We start from the raw sequence: 22,953 nt of genomic DNA, 5'->3' as shown, positions 1-22,953 counted from the left end.
ATGAAACTGATTGTAACTGTTAATCCCTTGAACAGAAGTAGCCAAATATTCTCCTAAGTGTTACACTTAAAAACACAACTGAAAAAGCAACCAGGCATGGTTCTGATATAAGGACACATAAGCTTAATTTGTAGCAACAGGAAAGATAATGGTATTGTCTTGTTTAAATCACATTGAACAAATGAAGAAAAATTAGGATGAGGAAACAAAGGACAAATAACAGCTTGGTTTTAGAGTACCTGGATGTGAACCAATATTTACACACTATAAGGAAGTGCTGCAAAGAAATGAGAACTAGAACAGAGATTAAGATGTCTGGAGCAAAAATAGATCTATACCTCATCAGAAAAGATAGAACAGATTTTAATCTCTGCAAATTATCCAAGCATCAAGTAATAGTCAAGACCTTAGGGTCAGATTTTGAGGCCTCTGGAAGAATTTGGGGGAATTTAAGGACATCCTAATACAACAGCAAGAAAAAGAGATATGCAGAGATTCCCAGAACATAAAAGATAGATTAAAGAAATTATGATTTCTATAAGAGCGGTAGCCATCAGCTTTGATCATTTTCAGGGGAATGCAAGAAGAAGCAGGAAAAACAAGAATTAACAGGACAAACCATTAGCCTCACAGTTCTCTGAACAAAACTGAGAGCGAATGGTGATTCAAAACAAACTTGCAATACAGGATTTTTAAGATTTGGCTTAAAATTCCATTCTGGTGTATAGTGTATAATAATGTCTAACCGAAAATATTCTTGATATAAGGTGCTTCTTGAAATACTTGATAAGCACATTACACTCACTTATCCTCAGAATCAGAGGGTCCTTCTTTGGCTTGTTCATCTTCTGTATCATCTATTTCGAGATTATGTTGATGCTGTACATCTGCTACACTGGGAACATCAACTAACGTTCTGTACAGTTTGTAAAGATCTGGAAGCGAACACGTTCTCAACATCTGCAAAGGTAAAAGAAAGCATCGTGTTTAGTTACCATAAAACGAACAAACAAAAAAAAACAGTCTGAGGTTACAAGTTGCTTTAAAATCTGAAATGAAAAAGGATGAGAAATCAGAGTCAATTTAAAAATAAAGATGTGTCCAGCACAGATGCTTGTACCCATTGAAAGCTTGACATCTTGAATTTTGCCTGTCAGCTAAATGGAAATTATTCCTGCTACCTTTACCCGTTACAGTGACTGAAATGTTTAAGGAACATAAACTGACATATAGATTCTGTTTTTCTGCAATTTTTTTCATTATCTTGAAGACTGTTTAAAGAAAAGGAACGTGGTAGTAAAAAATATATATGCAATTAGCATATTTAAGTTGTAAGCGACCACTTAAAACACTGCTTAGAATCATTGTGAGTAGCTGACAAAAGGAGTATTTTTTAAAAATACAGTTAGTATTTCTCAAGGTTGGTCACTGAAAACAGACAGTTTTCTTTGTGGCATATTTCAAGGCAGTTCCATAGTATTAAGAAGCAAGTTTAAAACACTAATTTGTTGCAGGGGAAATATGTTCAAAGCAACATTGAAACAAAGGCACCTTGTTTGCTCATTGATCTACCCATCTCTATTAAGAAGTCTAAGAACCCCAAAAGAATACTAAATATTCACCACTGTAATAAAAAGAACCTAGATCTAATCTGCACTAAGAAGTTTTGCCAATAAGCTTTACCTTCCTTCACTATAGCTCTGAATACATCCACGTTCAGTATTTGCTGCTAGTAAAAAGCTCTAAATTACTTCCTCAGCACTGTTCTCTGCTGCAATTTATACCTACTCAGAGTAGTAATACAGATGATCTAAGATCAAACCTCTGTCAGCACATGCCAGAATATTATTGACATCACAAGAGTTACCACTCTTTTTGACCACAGCTGCCAAAGGGAAGGAACAATTAGAAGACTGAATTTGCCCCATCATTTGAAAGCTTCCAGGTATTTTGAAAATGCCTCTTTTCCTATTAACCTACACTGTTAGAGTTAGAGTTAGTGTCCTCGCTGTAGGCGGGTCTGCAAGCTATCTGCCCTGCACCCCGCTAAAGGTTTTATTAGCATTTGAGGATGACCTGCAGCAGGTTGGGGAATTCCTAAAAGTTACATTTACAGTCATCGCAAAGAAGTTCTGAACTTCCTCTTGTTGCAGTCAAATGAGAAAAGGGAATTTATTACTCTATGTTGTTTTAGGCAAATCTACTGCAGCAATAATAGAAAAACATCTGCTGCTTTTCTCCAAATTCTCTGCTATTATGTAGAGCTCATCTGGTATTGCATTAACAATTCTGACAAACACTTATGGCCAAAACACATGCTAAATATGCAGTAACATGACATCCCAAGATGGGTCATAATGATACACTGAAGAGCTTCATTATAAAGCATATCCACTACTCTCTAAGTTTGATAAGGGTACAAAGACTGTTCGTTCTGCACCTACTGAGAAGTTCACTTTTCTGTATTATCTAACTGCCACATATACTGTTTCATAAACTAGGGATTTTAGTGACAGACTAACTCTTGAGGAATCACAGTAGGAGTCATAAACCCATATACGTGAATATATAAATCTGTGAAAACCATCTCTTTGTAGCTTGTCAAGAAACTTTATTTTTCTAAAGATGCAAATACCACTGTCCCTGATACAATTCCCAGCAATTCATCAACAAATAGGTGTTTTTCAATATTCGATTAATCAAGTAGTGGAACTTCTGTTCATGCACTCACAATAATGTGAATCAAAAGCAGCACTCTTATTTATCTGGCATTCCAACAACTGGAAGATCCTTTACTTTGTATTGTCTGAACACAATGCAGGTGTGGAAATTTCCAGAGAACTGTCACTCATGTTTCTGCAAAAAGCACCTCTTCTATTTTACACTTGGCACTTCGGAACCTTGGCAAGTATTGCACATAGTCCTGGAAGTCTGTTTCATCTAGTAGTTCCACAACAATTTTTAAAATACTTTTAATTCATTTTATAATCACATTCCACCATCCAATGTTCATTTTACAAACTGTGTAACCCTGTTGCCAGAAATGATGAAATGCCTTTGCTGCTCTGTTCAGCACTTAGGTATGTGATGGCAAAGTAGTACTAAGTTTGCAAAATTGCGCAAAGGGGAGAAAGAAGGTATAGGTTAGCAATTTTCCTCAAGAACTGTCTCAGTTGTATTAGAAAAATGGTGGCATTCCTTCATAAACACTTTGGACAAAGAATTCTGAAGACTGAAACCAGAGACTCATAATGCAGTGTGAGTCTGGCTCATATAATGAGCACAGTGCAGTCATATTGCATGGCAGACGTGATTAGACAAATACAAACATCTGCTTAAACTGTTACGCCATCTGCTCTAGCCTTGTGAAGCCTCAATAAGAAAATCAGAAAAGCAAACATTACTATAGAAATAAAGGTATTCTTTTTTTTTTTTTTTTTTTTTTTTTTTTTTTTTTTTTTTTTACTTGCCTTTGGGTTGTTTGCATCAAACAGCCCTGTAGAAAGTCCAATCAACAATGAACTTTTGCCTTTATTTTTTGCTGGTGATATGGAACGTGAACGAGGCACAAAAGGCTCTTCCTGTGAAGACTGAGCTGACAGAACCGGTGAGGCTGTTGGTACAGCTGGGGACTGCATTACCCTCTGGAATAATGGTTCAGGCTGCAGTGAGTCACTGGAACAAGTTTCTGATGTGGTACACAAAAGTCGAATACAAATTTAAATTGATTTAAAACCACAAGCTTTTAAGCAAAAAGTAACTAAACTGAGAAAAACTAATTTCTGTTGCATGTTTAAAGGAGAAAATAGATCACACTCTATGAGTATGAAAATCTGTTTAGATTATTTTAGTAAATGCATCATAATGTGACATTCTCCCATTTATCATTGAGAATATACATCCCTCAGCTATTGTGTATTCTATTCTCATGCCTTCTTGTTTATCATTATCCAATCTGTGCCTAAAATTATGGCTTCATCCATTATCATCTGTTGCTTCTTCCCTTACACTAGATTTCTTCAAAATTATCCCAATATAATGTGCTCTGACACTGGAAAAAATGTAGAGTTTTCTTAATGCACCAGTAAATCGATGGAATAGTATAACCAATGATAATTCCAAGTATTGCAGATATATTTTCTATTCTGCTATAAAAATATGTAAATCCCCTGTAATTAGTTTAAGGACCTCTAAGAGCAAGCAATTTTATGCAATAAGGATTAAAAAGTCATTACTAGCACTTGTTTAAAATATCTTTGAAATATCCAAGCTGCATTTCAACATTAGGTATGTCTATAAGCAAAGCAGCACTTTACCAGATTTCGTAACACTTCAAATAGTCATTATAAAAGGTCGTAACATTCAGAAACCTGATATTCACTTGTAACTATCAAAGCATGGGCTATTTCCCTGTGTATACACAATGTAGCTTTGTCGCTACATATTTTCTTTGGAAGTGGCAAATATAACACACATAATTCATCTTCCTAATCCATCAGAAATCTATCTTACAGAAGTATGAACCGAAAAGGAAAATGAAAATATAAAGCCTGCTCTTTTAGGGCTAGTGAAGAAGTGAGAAGGGATGGCTCCAGTGCTCTGTACCACCAGTTACAAAACAAGAGATTTTGACTGACCTTCTGGAGCTTCTTTTTGTGGTTGCATCTTGTCAAGCGCTACTTTCTCAGAAGTTGCCTCACTTCTTCTGTCATGTTGTGCCCTATTAAAAAAATACAACACCCAAGGAAAATACCATTTATAATAGTCATTAGTCTACTGACAAGACCCTCACCCACCAAGAGCAGTAAAACTAAGGTGGTAGGCAAGCAATGAAGCTTTAGCTAAGCTTAACATTGTAACCAAAGTATCAAAATCCTCCTCAGTTAAAATTAGTTGTTTGAACTCAAGAGAGGGATCAAAAGAATAACTCACTTATCCTCTTTTTCTTTTACCCACACTTCATTAACAGTAATGGGAAATTCCTTGCTCTGTTGCTTTTTATTTTCTTCTGTTTCTTCCAACATCTCTGCTTCCAGATCATCAGGCTCTAAAATTAATGAAGTCATACACCTCATTAAAAATGAACCCCAAACAAAAAGAAAGGAGAGACTACATGTTTTAAGATTACATTAAAATCCTTGATGTTAAATCTTTCTGTGTTTTGCAGAAACTACTGAAATTTTGTAGCTCCAGAGCTAAAGTTTGGCTCTGATACAAGAAGACTACCTTCAAGCTCCAAGGAACTGTTTTCTAAAAATCTCAGCAACTTTCCTCCATAAGTCTTCAGGGTGCTGATATCATACAGGGGAAAAGATCCCAGCACAACTGGTGTGCAGAAACAAAAAGGAACTGAAGCTCTTTAGAATTCCACTTCTTCAGAGAGTTCTCTAAAAGCATGTAAGTTTTTGGAAGTTAACAAAATATGTCGATGAATCAAATTACTACACAGGCATAGAAAATACCTGGTCCTACCTAAAAGGCGTTATAACAATTTGAGCTTTGTCTATGGGTAGATATACAAGCCTACAGTATACATTCCTCATTGAATTGGAAAACAGATTGTCATTAGAATTGCTAATTAAATGACTTACCATCCAGCATAATAGGTTTGCTCTGCACCTGGGTAGCTCCAGCTCTTTGAGATTCTTCTGGTATAGTCACTTTGTTCTGTGAGATACCAACTGGCACTGAAGACTGAGGTCCAACAGTAGGAAAAGCTTTCTCTTCCTTATCCTGTTTTACAATTAAGGAGTGATGATCTTCTTCAACAACTTCTGCAGTATCTAAAACAAAATTAGTCTGTCGTTTAAACAGTGCTTTGACACAATTCAGTAATAAACTACAACGTGACTACAAGGTAAGTTGAGAATCTTGGGTTTTAAAACATAACGTCTACACAGTAGAAAAGTTTGCATGCTTTTATTATGAAGAAGGAACAAGGAAAACAGAAATATAAAAAACAGAATTCTCCCCCTCCCATAACAGCAGGTGTACTTGCTACTTTATAATTATTACTTTTATATTTATTGGAATAAATATGAAATTGTACTGTTCTCTGGTATTTTCAAGATTAAACTAAATTTTAACGAAAGTTTTCAAGGTATACAATGGTTATCACTATGTTATAAATGGTTTTACTGGTTTAAATCATGAGGTGAAAAGGTACAATAGCCTATGGGTTTGGCTAACAGCTGTAAATATTATTAATACATATGTAACAAATGTAACTGAGCCTTAGATTTCTTTAGAGAAGTACCACCATCCATTTCTAATAAAAGAAACTAGTATTTTGTCTTGATGAAGGCAAAAATATACTAAAGCTGTAAAAGCTTCTTGCATCTAGCACTTATAAAGCAAAAAGAAAAGAGAAATAGACAAAAAAGAGAATAGACAAAAGGGGCAATAGCAAAAGAACAGGTATGAAAGTTGTTCACCAGAAAGACAAGGAAGATAAAGAAGCAACATAATTTGCATTAAGGACAACAAGTACTTGTCCAGAAGGAAATTCCACTAGTATGCTAAGTCACATGCTAACAAGAAAGCTACGGGAGCTATGCAATTCAATATTCAGTTCACAACATCCCTTTAAAAAAAACTGTTAATATTAACAAGCAAAGTCCAAGACATTTCAACACATCCACCTTAATTTCTTATTACTCGAGTGGGTTTGAAATTTTTTGGTATCTTTTGGTATTGAGCCTGTGCTGACATGCGGAACATTCATAAACATTCAGAACTGAGGCAACACACAGAAGAAAAAAGAAAGAGTAAGGACAGAATGTGCATCAATCACTTCAAAATTATTCTCACTAGACAAACTGGCAAGCTGGCACTTCCTGCCCTTGCAGTGCATATAGTTACTGTCCGTGCTTACCATTTGTTATATCTAGTTCTTCCAGTAATTCAGTTTGCAGCTGCAACTCTGCTTCTCCTAGAATTTTCAGGACTGAATCAGTAGGGCTTTTGCCCCAGACTTTCCTGTGGGGTTCACCAAAATCTAGTTTAATTACTTCCCCCATAGTTTGCCCTGTCAGGACAGAAACAAGAACATGTTAGAAACTTTTGTTCACTCTGAGTATGATCAAATACTTTACTTATATTATAGTAGTTATACTATAAATGTACTATAATTGTTTATACTTTCTATAGACAAAGAACCTCCACAAAGCTAAAAACAACCACGCCAGACTTATGCCATCTCTCCCCAAGTCATAGAGCCTAAAGACTGTGGTCAAAAGTCTAGAGTTCCTCTTCTGACAATTCATCTTAGGAACAGAAGTTATTAAATGACAATTGACATCGTCAACTTAAGAACAAAAGCAGGAGGTCTTTTCAGCAATTCAGGTACTCTAGAAGAAAATATGGCTGAGATTTTTTTAAAACTGGCATGATAGAAAAGTTCACCTCTACTTCTACAAACTTGCTCATATGTAAGAGAAACTAGAAAGCCTTCTCCTGCTCTATTTTGACATTTGTTTCTGTTATTTCTCCTTGAGGAGAACAGAGAATACAAAGTGGCAACAAAGAAGTAGAACAAAAGAATGAAGTTTCCTGATCTTCGAACATCCTAACCATGTAAAACTACTGTGCTATGAAGCAAGTCTTTCAGTGATCATTTATTTCTATGTTGTGAAACAGCCTTGGTAAGACACACTGAAACTAAGAAAAAGGTCTTCCACCTGAAATATCAGAGAAAGCAGATAGGAAATCTGAAAGACAGGCTTGATTAAAAGAATAACCCTCAGTTTTTATTGTTCTACTGAAAACATAAAAGGATTTGTAAATAGAATAAGAAACTTGCATATGTTTTAAAAGTTTTTATCCTTTAGATTAACACCTATTTAAAAGACATTTACAAAGACAACTTGAAGAAAGAAATGCACAGCGTGCATTTCATTAACTATTTTTTGAAATTACAGGTTTTTTTATATCATCGGCAGGTCATTTAACTACTAAGCCTGTGCCTTATTCCTTACACAAGGCAATACATAACCACCTGTTTTAGAAGCAAATGACACACGACACACAAGCAGCAACAAAAAAAAAAGAGTACTTGCTTTATAAAAGCAGATACTACTGATTTACTAATGTCATGGTGGTAATTGAGTGCTTACGGTCTGTTCCAGAAAGAGAGTCTTCCAATGATAACTGTGCTAGAGGAACTACCAACTCAGATGCCTTCGATTCCCATTTTTTGCGATCTCCTACAAGTGGATGGACATCTTCTTGCTGTTCCTTACCATCCTCGGACCCATCTGATTCAGATAAATTTTTATTTTCTTTTGTTCCTTTGTCATCTTCTTGAGCTTTAAGATTTTGATTCAATCTTTTCAGTATTTGCCGTTTATTCTGAAATAAGGACCAATATGTATCACTTAAACAGTACCTTCCTTAAAAAGGAGAAAACTAAATTAAACTGAACACAATTGGACATACTTGCACTGCAAGATCTGGCTTTTTTGTTTCCTCTTCAGCTTCCTGGATAGCAGTTACATTCTCATCCTTTAAAGAAAGAAGCATGAAATACAGTGTAGAAGAATATGTCAGAAAAAGTAACCTCAAGAATATTAATAGAAATAATAGCAAAAAGTCACCTCTAACACGCTTTCATTGACAACTGTAGATAGATTAAGACAGAATGGACAATACTTCAGTTTTTGTGGGGTTTCACAAAGACTGAATTTCAAGGACAGTGTCTGTGTGACCTATTTGCTATCTGAAATGGGTGAGCAAATGAACCAGTCTCAGTTTAAGGGAAATCAGCAAGGGAAATCCATAGCACAAAACAGGCAGAGATGAAGCTAGATGTGACATGTGCAGCAAAATGCCAACCACTTCCAGTGCTAGAAATGAGTAATTCTGTAAGAGAACAGAAAAGTGGCAAGGACGGAGTCTAAGAGGACCTGTAAAGAATAGCAGAAGTGAGAAGAAAACTTCAGCAACTACAGTGTATATAATATCAAGTCAGTAAAGAATAAGAAAACATTATCTCCTTAGTATCCAAAAACAAAGAAAACCTGCCCAGATCAAGTTGACTGACAATAGGCAGATGCACAACTACAGATTAAAAAAAAGGCAAATATTGCATTACACAGAGCATTTTTCAGAGAAACATTCTGCATTGTTCTTGATCAGTCTCAATTACAGGACTAAAGCAATTTGAACTATTGTGTAAGACCTATCAGCAACTAGTATCCTTAAGCATTTTTGTTTACCTTACATGCAAATTCTTCTGAAAATTCTTTTCCAAATCAGTATATCTATTTATGATTTTTTAATTTTAAGTAAAAAAAGGTAACTTTTAGCAGAGGAACCTACCACACCCACTTCCTTCAAAGCAGAAGTCATGGAAATGACTGGTGTACTGGGCTTAATTGGAAGCTGTTGCTTAGGAAGAGATGCTCCAGGCTCTTGTATTCCATGCACAGGACTGTGTCCTGTAGCTCCCACATGAAAAGGCACGTTCGGACTCTTTACTCCTTTTGCTATCAGCTGTATAATACAGATTCAATTAAAAAAAAAAATAAATAAAGCAATAAATCAAAGACTGCACATAAAATACAGTATGATCAAATATGCTCAGGTAAATCTTAGAAAAGGATAATAATGTTACACATTTTCATATTAAGCTGTCAATGACAGATATTAACTATTTCCAATTTATCAGCTTCACAACGTCCCACTTTTTTTTTTTTTTTTTTTTTTTTTTTTTTTAGCAGAGAGACATCACTAGTGGGACTTGTCACTCCACAGCACATGTAAGCAAAAGAAGATTATGTACAATTTGGTAAGTTGCAGACCAATAATAAAATACTTAAGGTAATCCTAATGATTCTTAGGTTTGCTGTTCTTAAGTTCTTGAACCAAATTTTTATTCAAGTATACTTAAGATTAGGTTTTTAATGAGGGAATTCTGACCGACAGATGCTCTCTCCAGTTTCAGAAGACATATTATCTAAGCTTGAGAATCACAGTGTAAGCTTTTACAATCACAGTGTAAGATTTTCGTCATACAAATACACAGTACTACATATGTTGACCATATAATAGGTTTTCTTACATGTTCTTCCCAAGCTCTTTTCTCTCTTTCATATGCTTCCTTTCTTTTTTGCTCTAACTGTTCTTTTAGAACTGCAGCTCGAGCATTTGCTTGGGCCTATAATAAAGAAACAAGCGAAAAAAAAAAAAAAAAAAAGACCAGCTTGAACCATAAAAAACATTAATACACCATTCTGTGAAACATCTTAAAAAGAAACATTATTGGATCACCTCATCTCACTTTCTCTCACTTACTGCTTTATAGACTGCGAAGGGAGATTTCCACTGATACTCAAAATCACCACACAAGTACAATAACTGTTCTCCAATATTTAAAATGGTAACAACTCCTCAAAATATACTTACAATTCTTGATTGGCATGATTAATTTTTAGTGTACATATTAACTGTGGTAGAAGTAATTTAAAATTAGATTATTTTCTTAAAAAAAAATGAAGCAAAATTCATTAATCATAAACTATTAAATATTCAGCTTAAATTTTCTACATTTGTTCAACAAACACAAAAAGCTTCCATTGCTGTTTCACCCCTAGTTTTAAGGTTAGGCATAAGGTCTGCTTGTTTTTACATTGCTCTTTGAGGATGAAAGGAAAAAATGAACAGATAGAGTATGTACACCTGTATACTTGGTATAAATATAGTATAGTAGATAGAGTTATTAGAAGAATACAAAGAATAAAGCTCTAATAAAAAAACGGATTCCTATGAATTACAACTGATTTGGAACTCTGAACTAAATGCAAGTTATCACAGGGTTATATAATAGCCCACCTTACAGTCTACATGTGGCCTCTGTTGGCACAGGTGAGGAGTTTTGGCTTCCTTTATCCTTTTAACTAGAAGTTGTTATTTAAGGTACATTTACCTTCCCACTTCTGTATCAAAATGCTATCTTAGTTATACCAAATTGCCTTAAGGACTAAAGCTAATCTAGAGAAAAACCTTAAAAGGCATGGATGGGAGAATCTTTGCCTGCTATGCTACATTACAACATATTTTGAAATTGCTGAGATAAATCAGTTGAACAGAGTTGTTACCTCAATACAGTATGTATGACTTACCAGAGACAAAAATCTCTATTAGTGGATGCATTAACAAACTATTAATAGCAAAATGAAATGCAAAGAACTTCATGAGATAAGAAGCAAATTTTAAAACAAGGAGTTCCATTTCCTCCCTTTTCACAATTACCTTCTGTGCTTCTATCTTTTTGCGTTTCAGTTCTGCTTCCTCGCTTGATTCTTGCCCATCAGAACTGCCAGCTTCATTCTGAAAAGCACAAGTCCTCAAAGAATTATCATCAATGCATGTACTTAAGAGCTGAATGATAAAAGTGACTACTGGGATCATTTAGACTGTCTGACTAACACAAGCCATAATTTTACTATGTAACTCCTCACTTGAATATAATACCTACTTGGATGAAACTTCATTTTTGAGACTAGTGATTATTATTATTATTTTTATTATATTCATACATATTCTGTGTGAACATTGTCAAAAAGTCAATTCTAGAGAAGTTCCTATAGCTACAAGTAAATACGTTGTCATGGTTTTGGCTGGGATAGAGTTAATTTTCTTCATAGAGGCTCACGCAATGCTGTGTTTTGGGTTTTTGATGAAAATAGTAGTGATAATACATCTGTGTTCTGTTGCAGAGCAGCGCTGGCCCAGAGGTGAGGCCTTCCAAGCTCCTCATGCTGCCCTGCAAGCGAGGGGCCGAGAGTGCCCCAGGAGCTGGAGGGGATCCAGCCGGGACAGCTGGCCCAGGCTGCCCAAAGGGATGTCCCACACCACCCAGTGTCATGCTCAGCGACAGCAGCCGGGGCCGAGGAGTAGGAAGGGGGACGTTGGGAGTGACGCTGCTGTTCTCCCCCAGAAACCATTACATGTGATGAACCCTGCTTTCCTGGGAGTGGTTGAACACCCTGCCTGCCAGTGGGAAGCACCAAATGAATTCCTTGCTTTGCTTGCTCACATGACTTTTGCTTTACCTAGTAAATTGTCCTTATCTCAACCTGTGAGTTCTTGCACTTTTACCTCTCTGATTCTCTCCTCAACCCCCTGGGGAGAGAGGGTGAGCATGTGTGGTGGTTAGCTGCATGCCAAGGCAAAACCACAACAAAGTATAAATATGCTAGTGCTTAACGACAGATTTGTGGATCGAATTCAGATGTAATTTTATGTTGTCCTACTTGTTAACAGGTTATTAAGTAACATGCACTGAAGCTGCATCTCTAACTGAAATATCCAACAAATTTCATGAATTCTAGAAGAACAGATACAGGTACACTAACTGTAGAGCAGAATGAAATGTGTTAATATACATATGTATATATATATTTACATGTAAAATTGCTTATCATAAAAATATTTCTGTAGGGATAAAATAACATGATCCCACAGCCAACTTCCTGAAGTATTTATTTTTCAAACTGACCTTCTCTCCACGAAGTTTTGCTTTAATCTGTTGACGTTCATTGAAGTTTTGTAGCCGGATCTGTCTTAATCTTGCCAAATATTCCTAAAGTAAAGAACGGAAATAAGTTTCAATTATACTGAAACTATCTGCAGTATGCTTGGCTTATAATACTTAAGATTCCACAAAAAGCCAAATGAAATGAGGGGAAAAAACGCTATTGCTATCACTATATTAGCACTTGATAATTTCCAGAAGAATTCTCATCCAATTAAATTAAAGAAAACTGAAACTTGTGTTCCTCAGTGTTAAGCTACCATTACACTTGATACAATCAAGGACCAGGAATGGTTGCATCTGTTACAACACAGTTACACCCTATAGATATGCGTGCATGTTCAAGAACCTTTCCTAGGCAAACTGCTGTAGACAACAATAATTTTATGATTATTAAAAAAAATTACACACTGAGATTTCAGAAAAAAAATATTTTTCCTAGGAACTTATAAAGTCTTCATTTTGTTACACAAATGAACCATGCAGGGAAACGAGGCACAGTCAAGGTCAAAATAGTGCTGTTTGTGTGATGGAAGTGGCAAACATGCGGCAAGCATACCTCTTCTTCCTTGTTTCTGGATTTCCTTCCTCTTGCAGAAATGGGCCTGCCTCCATAGATATCTGCCACGTTTTGCAGTGTACCCTGTTTGCCATTTAATGGTATAAAATTTAAAATGGCTGGGGCAGTAAAATTATCTGCTTTATCCAGTAAATGTTCATTTATAAGAAAGCAAATCCACCAATGATCTGCAGTTGTTCTGAAATTAGCTGATAACCCCCTTTCACTTATAAGAAACAAATGACAGTAACAACTGAAAATCCTGAGTAGCCAGGAAGAGGCTAGACCTTTAATATTACAGCGGTCTTCTCCCTACAATTCTGGTCTTCTCCTGCTATGTTGGAAGCATAAATTCTGACAGACAGCAGTTTTTGTACATCTAGATTAAATACAAGTTGTGGCACGCAGCTGGCATTTCTGCCATTGTCGAGTCAAGCCTAAGATAAAAGTGGAATCATCAGATGTAGAGTAAGCATTTATCCATCATCATATTTTTTTAAACATACTGTAAGTAGCAAACTCAGCAATCTTGTAACATATTTGTATATGCTTATTACATTTTCCTTTCTAAACCTAACAAGCTGTCTTACCTTGCTAATACATGTGGATTTACAATGTATAATCTAGGTTAGTGTGATGTACTTGGAGTTGTAAACAAAAGGATTCAACCTCAAAGGAATGGAAAACAGGAGTCCAATTCAGGACAGTATGAGAATCCTTTAAATCAAGAGTTTTCTGCTTGGTATAAAATCATATTTAAATATTTTTTTTTTCCATGATATACTGTAAGCTTCTGCTGAACTTATTAAAAATATCTTGATCTGTTAATTAGATGTATGTTAACTGCATTTATTATGTGCTGTTACATGGACCTTGTTTGTGCCTTGTAAAACACTGGGGCTTTAGCTTTCTCAAGCTTGAGTACCGAGAACCACCTGTAAATCAATACTCCAGTTAAATTCTTGACAGGAAGCACCGAATGCAAATATTTTTGCTAAATACTCTTTCAAAATTGAGCTGAAAAATCAGTAATTCAAGAAAAGAGGGTATTTCTAAACTTCTGTGGTTTAGTCAACTGGGGGATGAGACAATAAATTAGAAGAACCATCCTCATAGGTAAGAAATAACATACATTCATGAAGATTCCATGAATTCCAGTTTTGGTTTGAACGTTAAGCCATAAAAAATAGAAAGGTATATTATTCTCCATATTCACTTTTTCAGAAATAATAACATCCTAATATAAAGGAATCACTTGCAAGATGTTGTTACTGCAAAACACATTTCCTAGAGGAATACTGAATTTAGAACTGCAAGCATAAAGAACAAAGAACATTTTGTGACACTGTCCATTAGTTAATCTCTACAGACTGAAGATGGATGTCTTTATAATATCTTCTTAATAAACAGAATGTTTTTCTAAAACACACTAGTGTAGCTGAGTTAAAAGTTTAATCAAACTTCATTTAAAGTTCAAGCTACTGAAAAATACATAGTTTAATTTTAACCAAAGCTTTACAGCTATAAACAGGAAAAAAAAAAAGAAAAGTAATGTTCTAAAGTTCACAACATCAAGTTAGACATGCACAAAAATGTAATTTTTTTCCTCTTTGATTTGTAAAGCATTCTGAAGCAGTAATATAAGTAGGAAGACAGATTTTCCATACCATGTGTCCTTCAGCTCGAGCTTTGTTTTGCATGGCTTCCCTCTTTCGTTGCCAGAATTCTTCAACTTGCCTTGCTCTTTCTGCGGGTAACCACCCTTTTTGCCTGAATAATTACAACACATAGCAAGCTGAAAGTCTCTGAAATACAACACTTGCAAAACCTATACATATATTTAAACTAGGACACAAAAACTAACTATGAAAAACATATCTTCTCAAAACGCCTTTAATTGGCTGAAATACAACAGAATTCCATGAAATGGAGAAAAAGTAGGTTCAACTATATTAAAAGTACAATTAAACATGCCCTCGCAGAACACTGTGTTGTTCTTCCATATCCTGCTCATCAAAACAAAATGAAGGTCAAATCACAATTTCAGTGCAGTTAGTTCTGAAAAAATCTCAGCTGGTTTTCATTAATTATCATTTGTAAAATAAAAAGTTAAAAAAAAAAAAAGGACAGATTATTTCAAGGCTTCCCTTTACAGATGGGTAAGAAGACTTCCTTCATGAGCCATCCACTAGCCTTAATCTGACCTATGCTTGGAGTAAGAGCTTCTACCACTTACCACTTAGATAACAGACACAGTGCTAGTATTCCAACAGCATTCTGGCATCTGTTTTGGGGGGATTTGGTGGGACTTTTGCTTGTCTGATTTTGAAGGGACTCTGAAGAAGTTTTCCTACCTCAGAATTAACCAAACCAAGATGTTTTTTTCACGTTTCACCCCAGATCAGGGTCCTGTTTGGATTAACAAGGCTACATTCAATTTATTGCAACTGAGCAGCTGGCAGCCAAGTTTCCTAGTACATACCTATGATCATTTTGTAGAGGAACCAGTTTCTGAAAAATTGGTTAGAAGACTAAGGGGAGAAAGTTCCCTATTTAAACAAAACAAAGCAAGAAAAAAAGAAAGAAAAAGGTGATGAATGGTGTTAGATATTGTAACAGATTGTAGAACGATGAGGCAATCCCCTTTCCAAGGCTCCCCTAACTTCATTTGATTGAAGAGTATTGGAGGTCCAGCAATAGGAAGGCAGGTATTGGAATAAGCTGATAGCAATAACCCATCAGGCTGAAACAGTTAAAGAAAAAATAATTTTGCCACACAGGAACTATTCCTAGTAATTCTTAAATGAATTAGCACACTAACTAAACACCCTGGCACCTAGTCTTCCTCACCCCACCACCCAGCAATTGGGAAATGAAGTGTTATTTCCATATGCTATAATTCAGGAAATAAGAGATACGTAAAATGACTTTGATGCAACAGTACAAATGCTGTAGCTGCTCTGAAAATTCAGGACAGTCCACATAAGTGTTACCGGTAAAGAAAGAAACACTTTGTAATTTTTGTATATACATATTTGGCTCACTATACGATTTTGACTGTTCACTGCATATAAACTCAACTGGTGGATAACGAAATCTGTCAAAACGGGTCATACTGACAAAGTTTAGCTTACAGGTAGGAGAGGTGCTCTTTGAGCAAAAGAAATTATTTGTCTCAAACCAAGTACATAGCAAAAACTTATTTCAACTAAATTTTACGTGATACCATTTCTCCCTACTCTAATGCCAAGTGACTCATATTGTTAAAAAGCTTCAACCAGATTTCTTCTGGACAGCGGTGCTGTCTAAGAGACAATTTGTAAAGATTGCTGAAGTTGAGGGTACTTAGCTTTGCGTTAGCTGTGCTAGTGTAATCAGGAAGACTGTAACTCAAGGATTTCTCAACTTTTTAAATATATGCTTTAAATTACCTATCTTCAGGAAAGTTGTTATTCTTAACATTCTTTTTCTTTTGGGTAAACATCTTGAACACCTATCTTTAGATCTCATCTCTAGCTGAAAGAATAAAATGTGAGAGAGAAACACTGCTAGGCTGACTATGATAAAAAAAAGTACTTTTTAGATAATGAAGTACAAATACTTAATACATTTTAAATGCTAAGGAACAGCAGTTCAATTTAAGGTTAAAGGTAATCCAGCTTATAGACAGAAAATTATATCCATCTGTTTTAAAACTTCTGCATGCTACATTCATCAAGTGCTTCTGAGTTCACGGATTTGAGAAAAATTGAATCAATTTCTCTTCAGGATCTCCAGGTTATTAGTAATTTGCAGCCCTCTATTATAGTTGCTCTCAAATTTAAACATTTAAAACAATTTACCTGAATTACCAAGTATCATCTAATATTGGTGCGTGTGTCGATCTGCTTGAGGGTAGGAAAGTTCTGCAGGAGGATCTGGATAGGCTGCACCGATGGGCTGAGGTCAACTGCATGAAGTTTAACAAGGCCAAGTGCCGGGTCCTGCACCTGGGGCGCAATAACCCCAAGCAGAGCTACAGGCTGGGAGAGGAATGGTTGGAAAGCTGCCAGGCAGAGAAGGACCTGGGAGTGATGGTGGACAGTCGGCTGAATATGAGCCAGCAGTGTGCTCAGGTGGCCAAGAAGGCCAACGGCATCCTGGCTTGTATCAGGAACAGTGTGACCAGCAGGGCTAGGGAGGTGATCGTCCCCCTGTACTCAGCTCTGGTGAGGCCGCACCTCGAGTACTGTGTTCAGTTTTGGGCCCCTCGCTACAAGAAGGACATGGAGGTGCTTGAGCGGGTGCAGAGAAGGCCGACAAAGCTGGTGAGGGGCCTGGAGAACAAGTCCTACGAGGAGCGGCTGAGGGAGCTGGGCTTGTTCAGCCTGGAGAAGAGGAGGCTCAGGGGCGACCTTATCGCTCTTTATAGGTACCTCAAGGGAGGCTGTAGCGAGGTGGGGGTTGGCCTGTTCTCCCACGTGCCTGGTGACAGGACGAGGGGGAATGGGCTTAAGTTGAGCCAGGGGAGTTTTAGGTTAGATGTTAGGAAGAACTTCTTTACTGAAAGGGTTGTGAGGCATTGGAACAGGCTGCCCAGGGAAGTGGTGGAGTCACCATCCCTGGAAGTCTTCAAAAGACACTTAGATGTAGAGCTTAGGGATATGGTTTAGTGGAGGGCTGTTAGCGTTAGGTTGGAGGCTGGACTCGATGACCTTGAGGTCTCTTCCAACCTAGAAAATTCTGTGAATTCTGTGAATTGTCGAATGTGCAAGGCAAATAATACCTCTAACCTAAGCAAGATTTGTCAATGATGGAATTGTGTGCAAAGGGTTGGGAATAAACAGAGAAGGCTGGAAAGACGCATCTATGTCAGTTGAGAAAATACATCTTCCAGTCCTGGGTTGTATCAGGAAGAATTTCAGTTAGCTCACAATGGTCCAAATTACTATAAAGGAAATAGCACATACCTTGCAGCTTGCAAAATTTTAACATCAGTGTTAAATGTGCTATACTATTGCCATATATTTTAAAATAGAAAAACCTAGAAGGTAAAACATACTATATGAAACATAAAACTGAATAAAATTCATTTAGAAAAACAAACGTTTTCTTTGGCCACTTCCTTTTCTTCACATTAACACCATTTATTTCTGCCCCCATGGGATACATCTCTGTGTCTGCAGAAGTTCAAATAATCCATGATAGAAAAAAAAATCTCTCTAAGAAAATTAGTGAGTAATGTTGAAGTACTGACATTCTAAGTATATACTTCCCCGTACACCACTCTTCAGTGTGGAAACAGTCCTTTACACAATATTAACAGATTTGAAAAAAGGCAATGCAGTTTTGAAAAAACTAACTGAAAGAGGTTGCCAATCTACCTGAAATAGGTAGACAATCAACGCTTTTTCATATACAAAACATGCTCACTTTATAATTCTGTGGTGCTTATTCTTTGCAGTAAGTTGCATACTGTTATAACACCTAGCATTCACATCTCTTGATGAAGAAAGCTACTACAAGTTTTCCACTTGTCAATAAATGGGAGCTAAGAATGCAGAAAGCTTTCTAGACACTCCTCTACGTTACAAGATCAAACACTGAGATGGAGAGAAGGCAGTCAGAATGAGATGACAGAACAAGGAAGCATCTTGGCAGGTAACACAGAAAACAGAACTATGAAAAAAGCAAAGGAGGGTTATTGTTTTAGCTAGACTGTAACTGCATTAAGCCAGGATTTTTGGCTTAAATCTAGTTTAGTTACAGTTGTAAGTAATCCTTTTTTCCCCTATTGGGAAAGCCAAGGTTTCCATTGGTTCTAAAAGAATTGTGGTCTGTGAGGGACCAACACACAAACAGACAGCACAGTACCAATGGATAAAGGTGGTTTTGAGACATGTTCAGCTACTAAATGGAACAAGACAGAACAAAAATCTAACACGTAGGGACAGATTTATGGATTATCATAGTCCAACCTGTTTGCATTGGCTTGTTTAGACACCTCCTTCGATCTTTTCATTTTTTTCCTAATTGCATCAGCATCAGGTAAATGGTGATGACCTGCAGGCCCCTTAGGAACTCCTGGACGTATTCCAGGTGGAATTCCTCTGCAGATAAATACGTACAGTAACTTTCATTACTTTCATCTAAAGCAGACCACATGCAACCTCTAGTGGAAGGTAGCCATACCTCTCAACAGCTTCTCGGCCTTGTACTTCTGCCCTCCATCTGGCTTCCCTCTCTTCAGCTACTCTAAAGTTCTCCTTTTGCATCTGGTCAAAAATAGCATGATAATGCTCATATTGTCCTCTGGAAGACACTGGAAAAGGACCAAGACCACCTCCACCACCATAATACGGTGCCTGAAAATCAGAAAAGGTAGGGTGGACATCTCAAACAATGGTTTTAACAAGCCCTTCCAATTTTCACCTCTCTGGCATGAATATGTATGAATATGTTCTGCAACAATTCTGAACTGGTTTTAGTTTTACTCTTGGTGTTCCCTTATTTTAAACACGGAATTAAAATCCCTTTTCATCACTTTACCACTACAAGATTGATAAATTAAAAACTTGTTTTTCAGTTAGCACTCCAAAATAACACAGTATTTTACCTCCCTTTGATAATAGTGTAATTATACATGAGACATCTGTCACACATTCTGGCAGTTATTGGTGAGGAATCCATTGAAGTGTAACTGGAGATAGCAGATGTTCTATATAGCAAAAATTAAAGTTTTAGTACAAAAAGCTAAAAATGATACAGTACTAACTAACTGAAGCACTACTGAGTCATTTCTATCCAAACATTCACTTTTTAAATTGAAGTCAGAAACAGTTAAGCACACTTCTAAATTTGCTAAGTGACATTAACAGCAGATTTATCTGAGAATCCCTGTTTTTACCAATCTATAACTTGGCTGCATCACCAGAACTGAGATGCTTTCCTACTGCAGTTCAGATCATGTACCACAAATTACAGCTTTGTGAAAATGATCTCTGTCACTCTCAAAGAGTTCGAATTCCTGGAGAGCCTTCATATGAAAATAATAATAAAAAACAAAATGTTGCAAGCAGCTGTGTACATTAGTAGCCAAGGATGGATGCAGAAAGTGTGAAATTGGCAAAACAAGGTTAAGGTTGTCAGCACATGCATAAAAATGTTCCTTTTACACCTGGGGAAAGTGGTCAAATAGCCCATGGCAGCGAACCTACGGGATCTGTGAATGTTCTTTCCAGAGTGGTCCAAAGTATTTCATGTACATTCAAATAGGACAGTACAGATGTGACAGATTTATAGCTGTCCACCCAGAAGTTCTTGAACAGCCTATATTTAACAATGCAATTTGGCTCACTTTCTCATTTTCAATTGTTCAATGCACATCAATAGCCTATGTGATAGAATACTAACCAGAAGATTTATCCAAGCATTAAAATAAGTATGCTGGTACGTTGTTCTTCTGGATAAAAGTAACTTATTATACAAGACAACTGATTCTACAAATAGAATGCAAAGCCTTGCCTTACACACTCTTAAAGGTTTCACCTACAATTACTAGAGCTCAGTTTCCAAAAGGATTACCTAAAGAAATAGCACGATCAATCTCTAAGCAAATGCTAAGCAGCAGGTGCTCATCAACCACCTGCAGAACCATTACAGCCCCTGCTAGAAGCACAAACCCAAAGTCTACTCCTTGCCATCTCTTTCCCTACTTTACCCCAGAAGCAGGTACGAGCAACCAATCCAAAAAAGACAGGAGGAGAAAATACTGCACTGCAAGACCCTGCTGTACATTTAGAGACCATGTGGCTTGCATTACTGGAATGCTTGAACACTGCCATTCTAAACTAACAGCACCAGCAGGGAGTCACTGGCTGCACTGTTTCCGTGAGGGAGAAAGGAAATGGGTAATTACATCAACAATACTGTAACAATACATGGAAACCTCAAGTGATGATACCTTAGTGGCCTGCAGTACAATCTGCACAAAACTACCTAATCCAGAGAACAAATTTCAAACAATTTTAAAGGATGTTTGCTCTGATATTTAACACAGTGACACTTAGAGAAAGTACTCACAGCTACTGAAACACAATTTCCTTACTTTACTGCGAATAGAAGTTAGTGATGCTGTTTTAGCTAAAAAACAGGGAGTACTTTCCATGTCTAAGGCCCTTGCAATAAAACTCTTGAAGTTAATCAAAGGCATGATTGTTTTCAGTAACATATAGAGCTCTGATCCAAATATGCCGATGCGTATATATCATGTTGTACAGAAGCCTGCATTGGTGCTTGCCAGCATCATCCTAAGAGAGAGAATGAAGGCATGGGAACGAGATGATGGTTTTTGATTTCCCATTAAAGCCACACATGGTAGTTTTGAAAGTCTGGTATTTTTACATTTGCTTTTATATTTAAGCTAAGTTATACAATATGTGAGACGCAGCCAAAAATTGCGTCTATTTTGCAGAACAGTTATCAAAAGCAGCTAATGAAACCTTGTCATGTACTTTTGGTTTCTTCATGTTTTGTTGTACATGGAGAAGAAAATAAAACCTCTTCTCATTTTGACCCCAGTGCATAGCCAGAGCTTGTTTATGAAAACTGTGTTGAATTTGTTTAGGCTAAATATTTTTGTAGGACTCCCTAACACCAAAACAAATGGTTGGTTTTTAACCCACTTCATATTGTTCAATAGATTTACACCACAACAATACTGAAATTTCTGCACTGTCTGTCTCATAAAAATAGAGGATCCAGATTTTTATATTGAAGTACCTTCATGATACTACTTCCCAGAACAGTTATGCAAATACAAACTGTCATAGGATTAAGATTAAATTATATAATTTAAATCCATAAGAAGTGAATGGCTAAGGGGTAACTGCTTTCAGGAAAAAATTACATTTACTCAGGAATTTCTTCTCCCATTATGGACAACTTATCAATATAGGTATTGTAATTGTCTTTTACGTTGGTAAATAAAAATGAATGCTTAAAAGCACATTTTTAATATTGGGAAAGATGTCCATTACCACAGTATGAGAACCTGGGAAAATATTTCAACAAAAAAATTTGAGAACAAACTTGAATATGTAAGAAGCTGTTCATGCATAGATTTAGCGCAGGAAAAGTAGCAAAAGCAGAAGTGGAAAAAAGAAAGTGGTGCATGAAAACCATTACTGGCAGAAAGAGGGGAGATTCAGAAATTTAATAAGTATTAAAAATGAAAATTGCATATGATCTCCAAAAAGCCAGGGAATAAAGTCTATTATACACTTTGCCTTAAATTATCAGTAGATTAATACTGGACAGCTCCAAGAGTTGATCTCCAAGAGCAGATGTTTCTGAAAAGATAAGACCATGCCAGATAACCAAAGGTGGGGGGAACACACTACATCACATTTCTGCATCTGCTGCCAACCTTAACATCACCACTTCCACCTGAACCAAGCACATTCCTCCATCCTTGTTCCCTGGCTCTGTTTATTCGTTCCATCTGAAGGAGAAAACAATAAAGGAAAACGTAATTCAAGGAATCACTTTAAGTAAAAATTGAGCTTCACTATTAACACATTTTAAACATATTTTACCCTTTCTTTCTCCAATCTTCTTATTTCTTCCGCCTTCAGTAAACTGATCTGCAATGTAAGGATTAAACATATTTAGTAACTGGGAAACTGAACTACTCTGTATTCCTAGGCGACACGCAACAAAACTCAACACATTTCACTAAAATTACTATGGATGTTAAAAAAAAAAAAAAAAAAAAAAAAAGAAAAAAGGGTGCCTCAAGTATCTTGTCTACCTGATCTCTCTGGCGCTTTTCTTTTTCAGGCAACTCTAACCTTTTCTTTTTTGAAGGTTCCTGAAAAAC

The 22,953-nt window shown here is 36.4% G+C and overlaps 1 protein-coding gene across 1 annotated transcript in view; it reads right to left on the bottom strand.

The window, feature by feature from the left end:
• Nucleotides 1-22,953, bottom strand: part of NEK1 (NIMA related kinase 1) — a 42,876-nt gene that overhangs the window by 6,384 nt on the left and 13,539 nt on the right. The window contains 19 exon segments of the mRNA XM_082759688.1: nt 806-960; nt 3,471-3,688; nt 4,638-4,720; nt 4,933-5,047; nt 5,592-5,783; nt 6,875-7,027; nt 8,115-8,349; nt 8,437-8,502; nt 9,319-9,492; nt 10,061-10,156; nt 11,251-11,328; nt 12,500-12,583; nt 13,095-13,178; nt 14,762-14,864; nt 19,052-19,183; nt 19,266-19,438; nt 22,501-22,575; nt 22,670-22,717; nt 22,885-22,944. Of these exon segments, the coding sequence (XP_082615814.1) occupies nt 806-960; nt 3,471-3,688; nt 4,638-4,720; nt 4,933-5,047; nt 5,592-5,783; nt 6,875-7,027; nt 8,115-8,349; nt 8,437-8,502; nt 9,319-9,492; nt 10,061-10,156; nt 11,251-11,328; nt 12,500-12,583; nt 13,095-13,178; nt 14,762-14,864; nt 19,052-19,183; nt 19,266-19,438; nt 22,501-22,575; nt 22,670-22,717; nt 22,885-22,944 (2,324 nt within the window).

Source organism: Aythya marila (assembly GCF_965140915.1).
Source record: "Aythya marila genome assembly, chromosome: 4".
In the NCBI taxonomy this organism is placed as follows: Eukaryota; Metazoa; Chordata; class Aves; order Anseriformes; family Anatidae; genus Aythya; species Aythya marila.
This window is presented reverse-complemented; position numbering and strand designations above follow the sequence as displayed.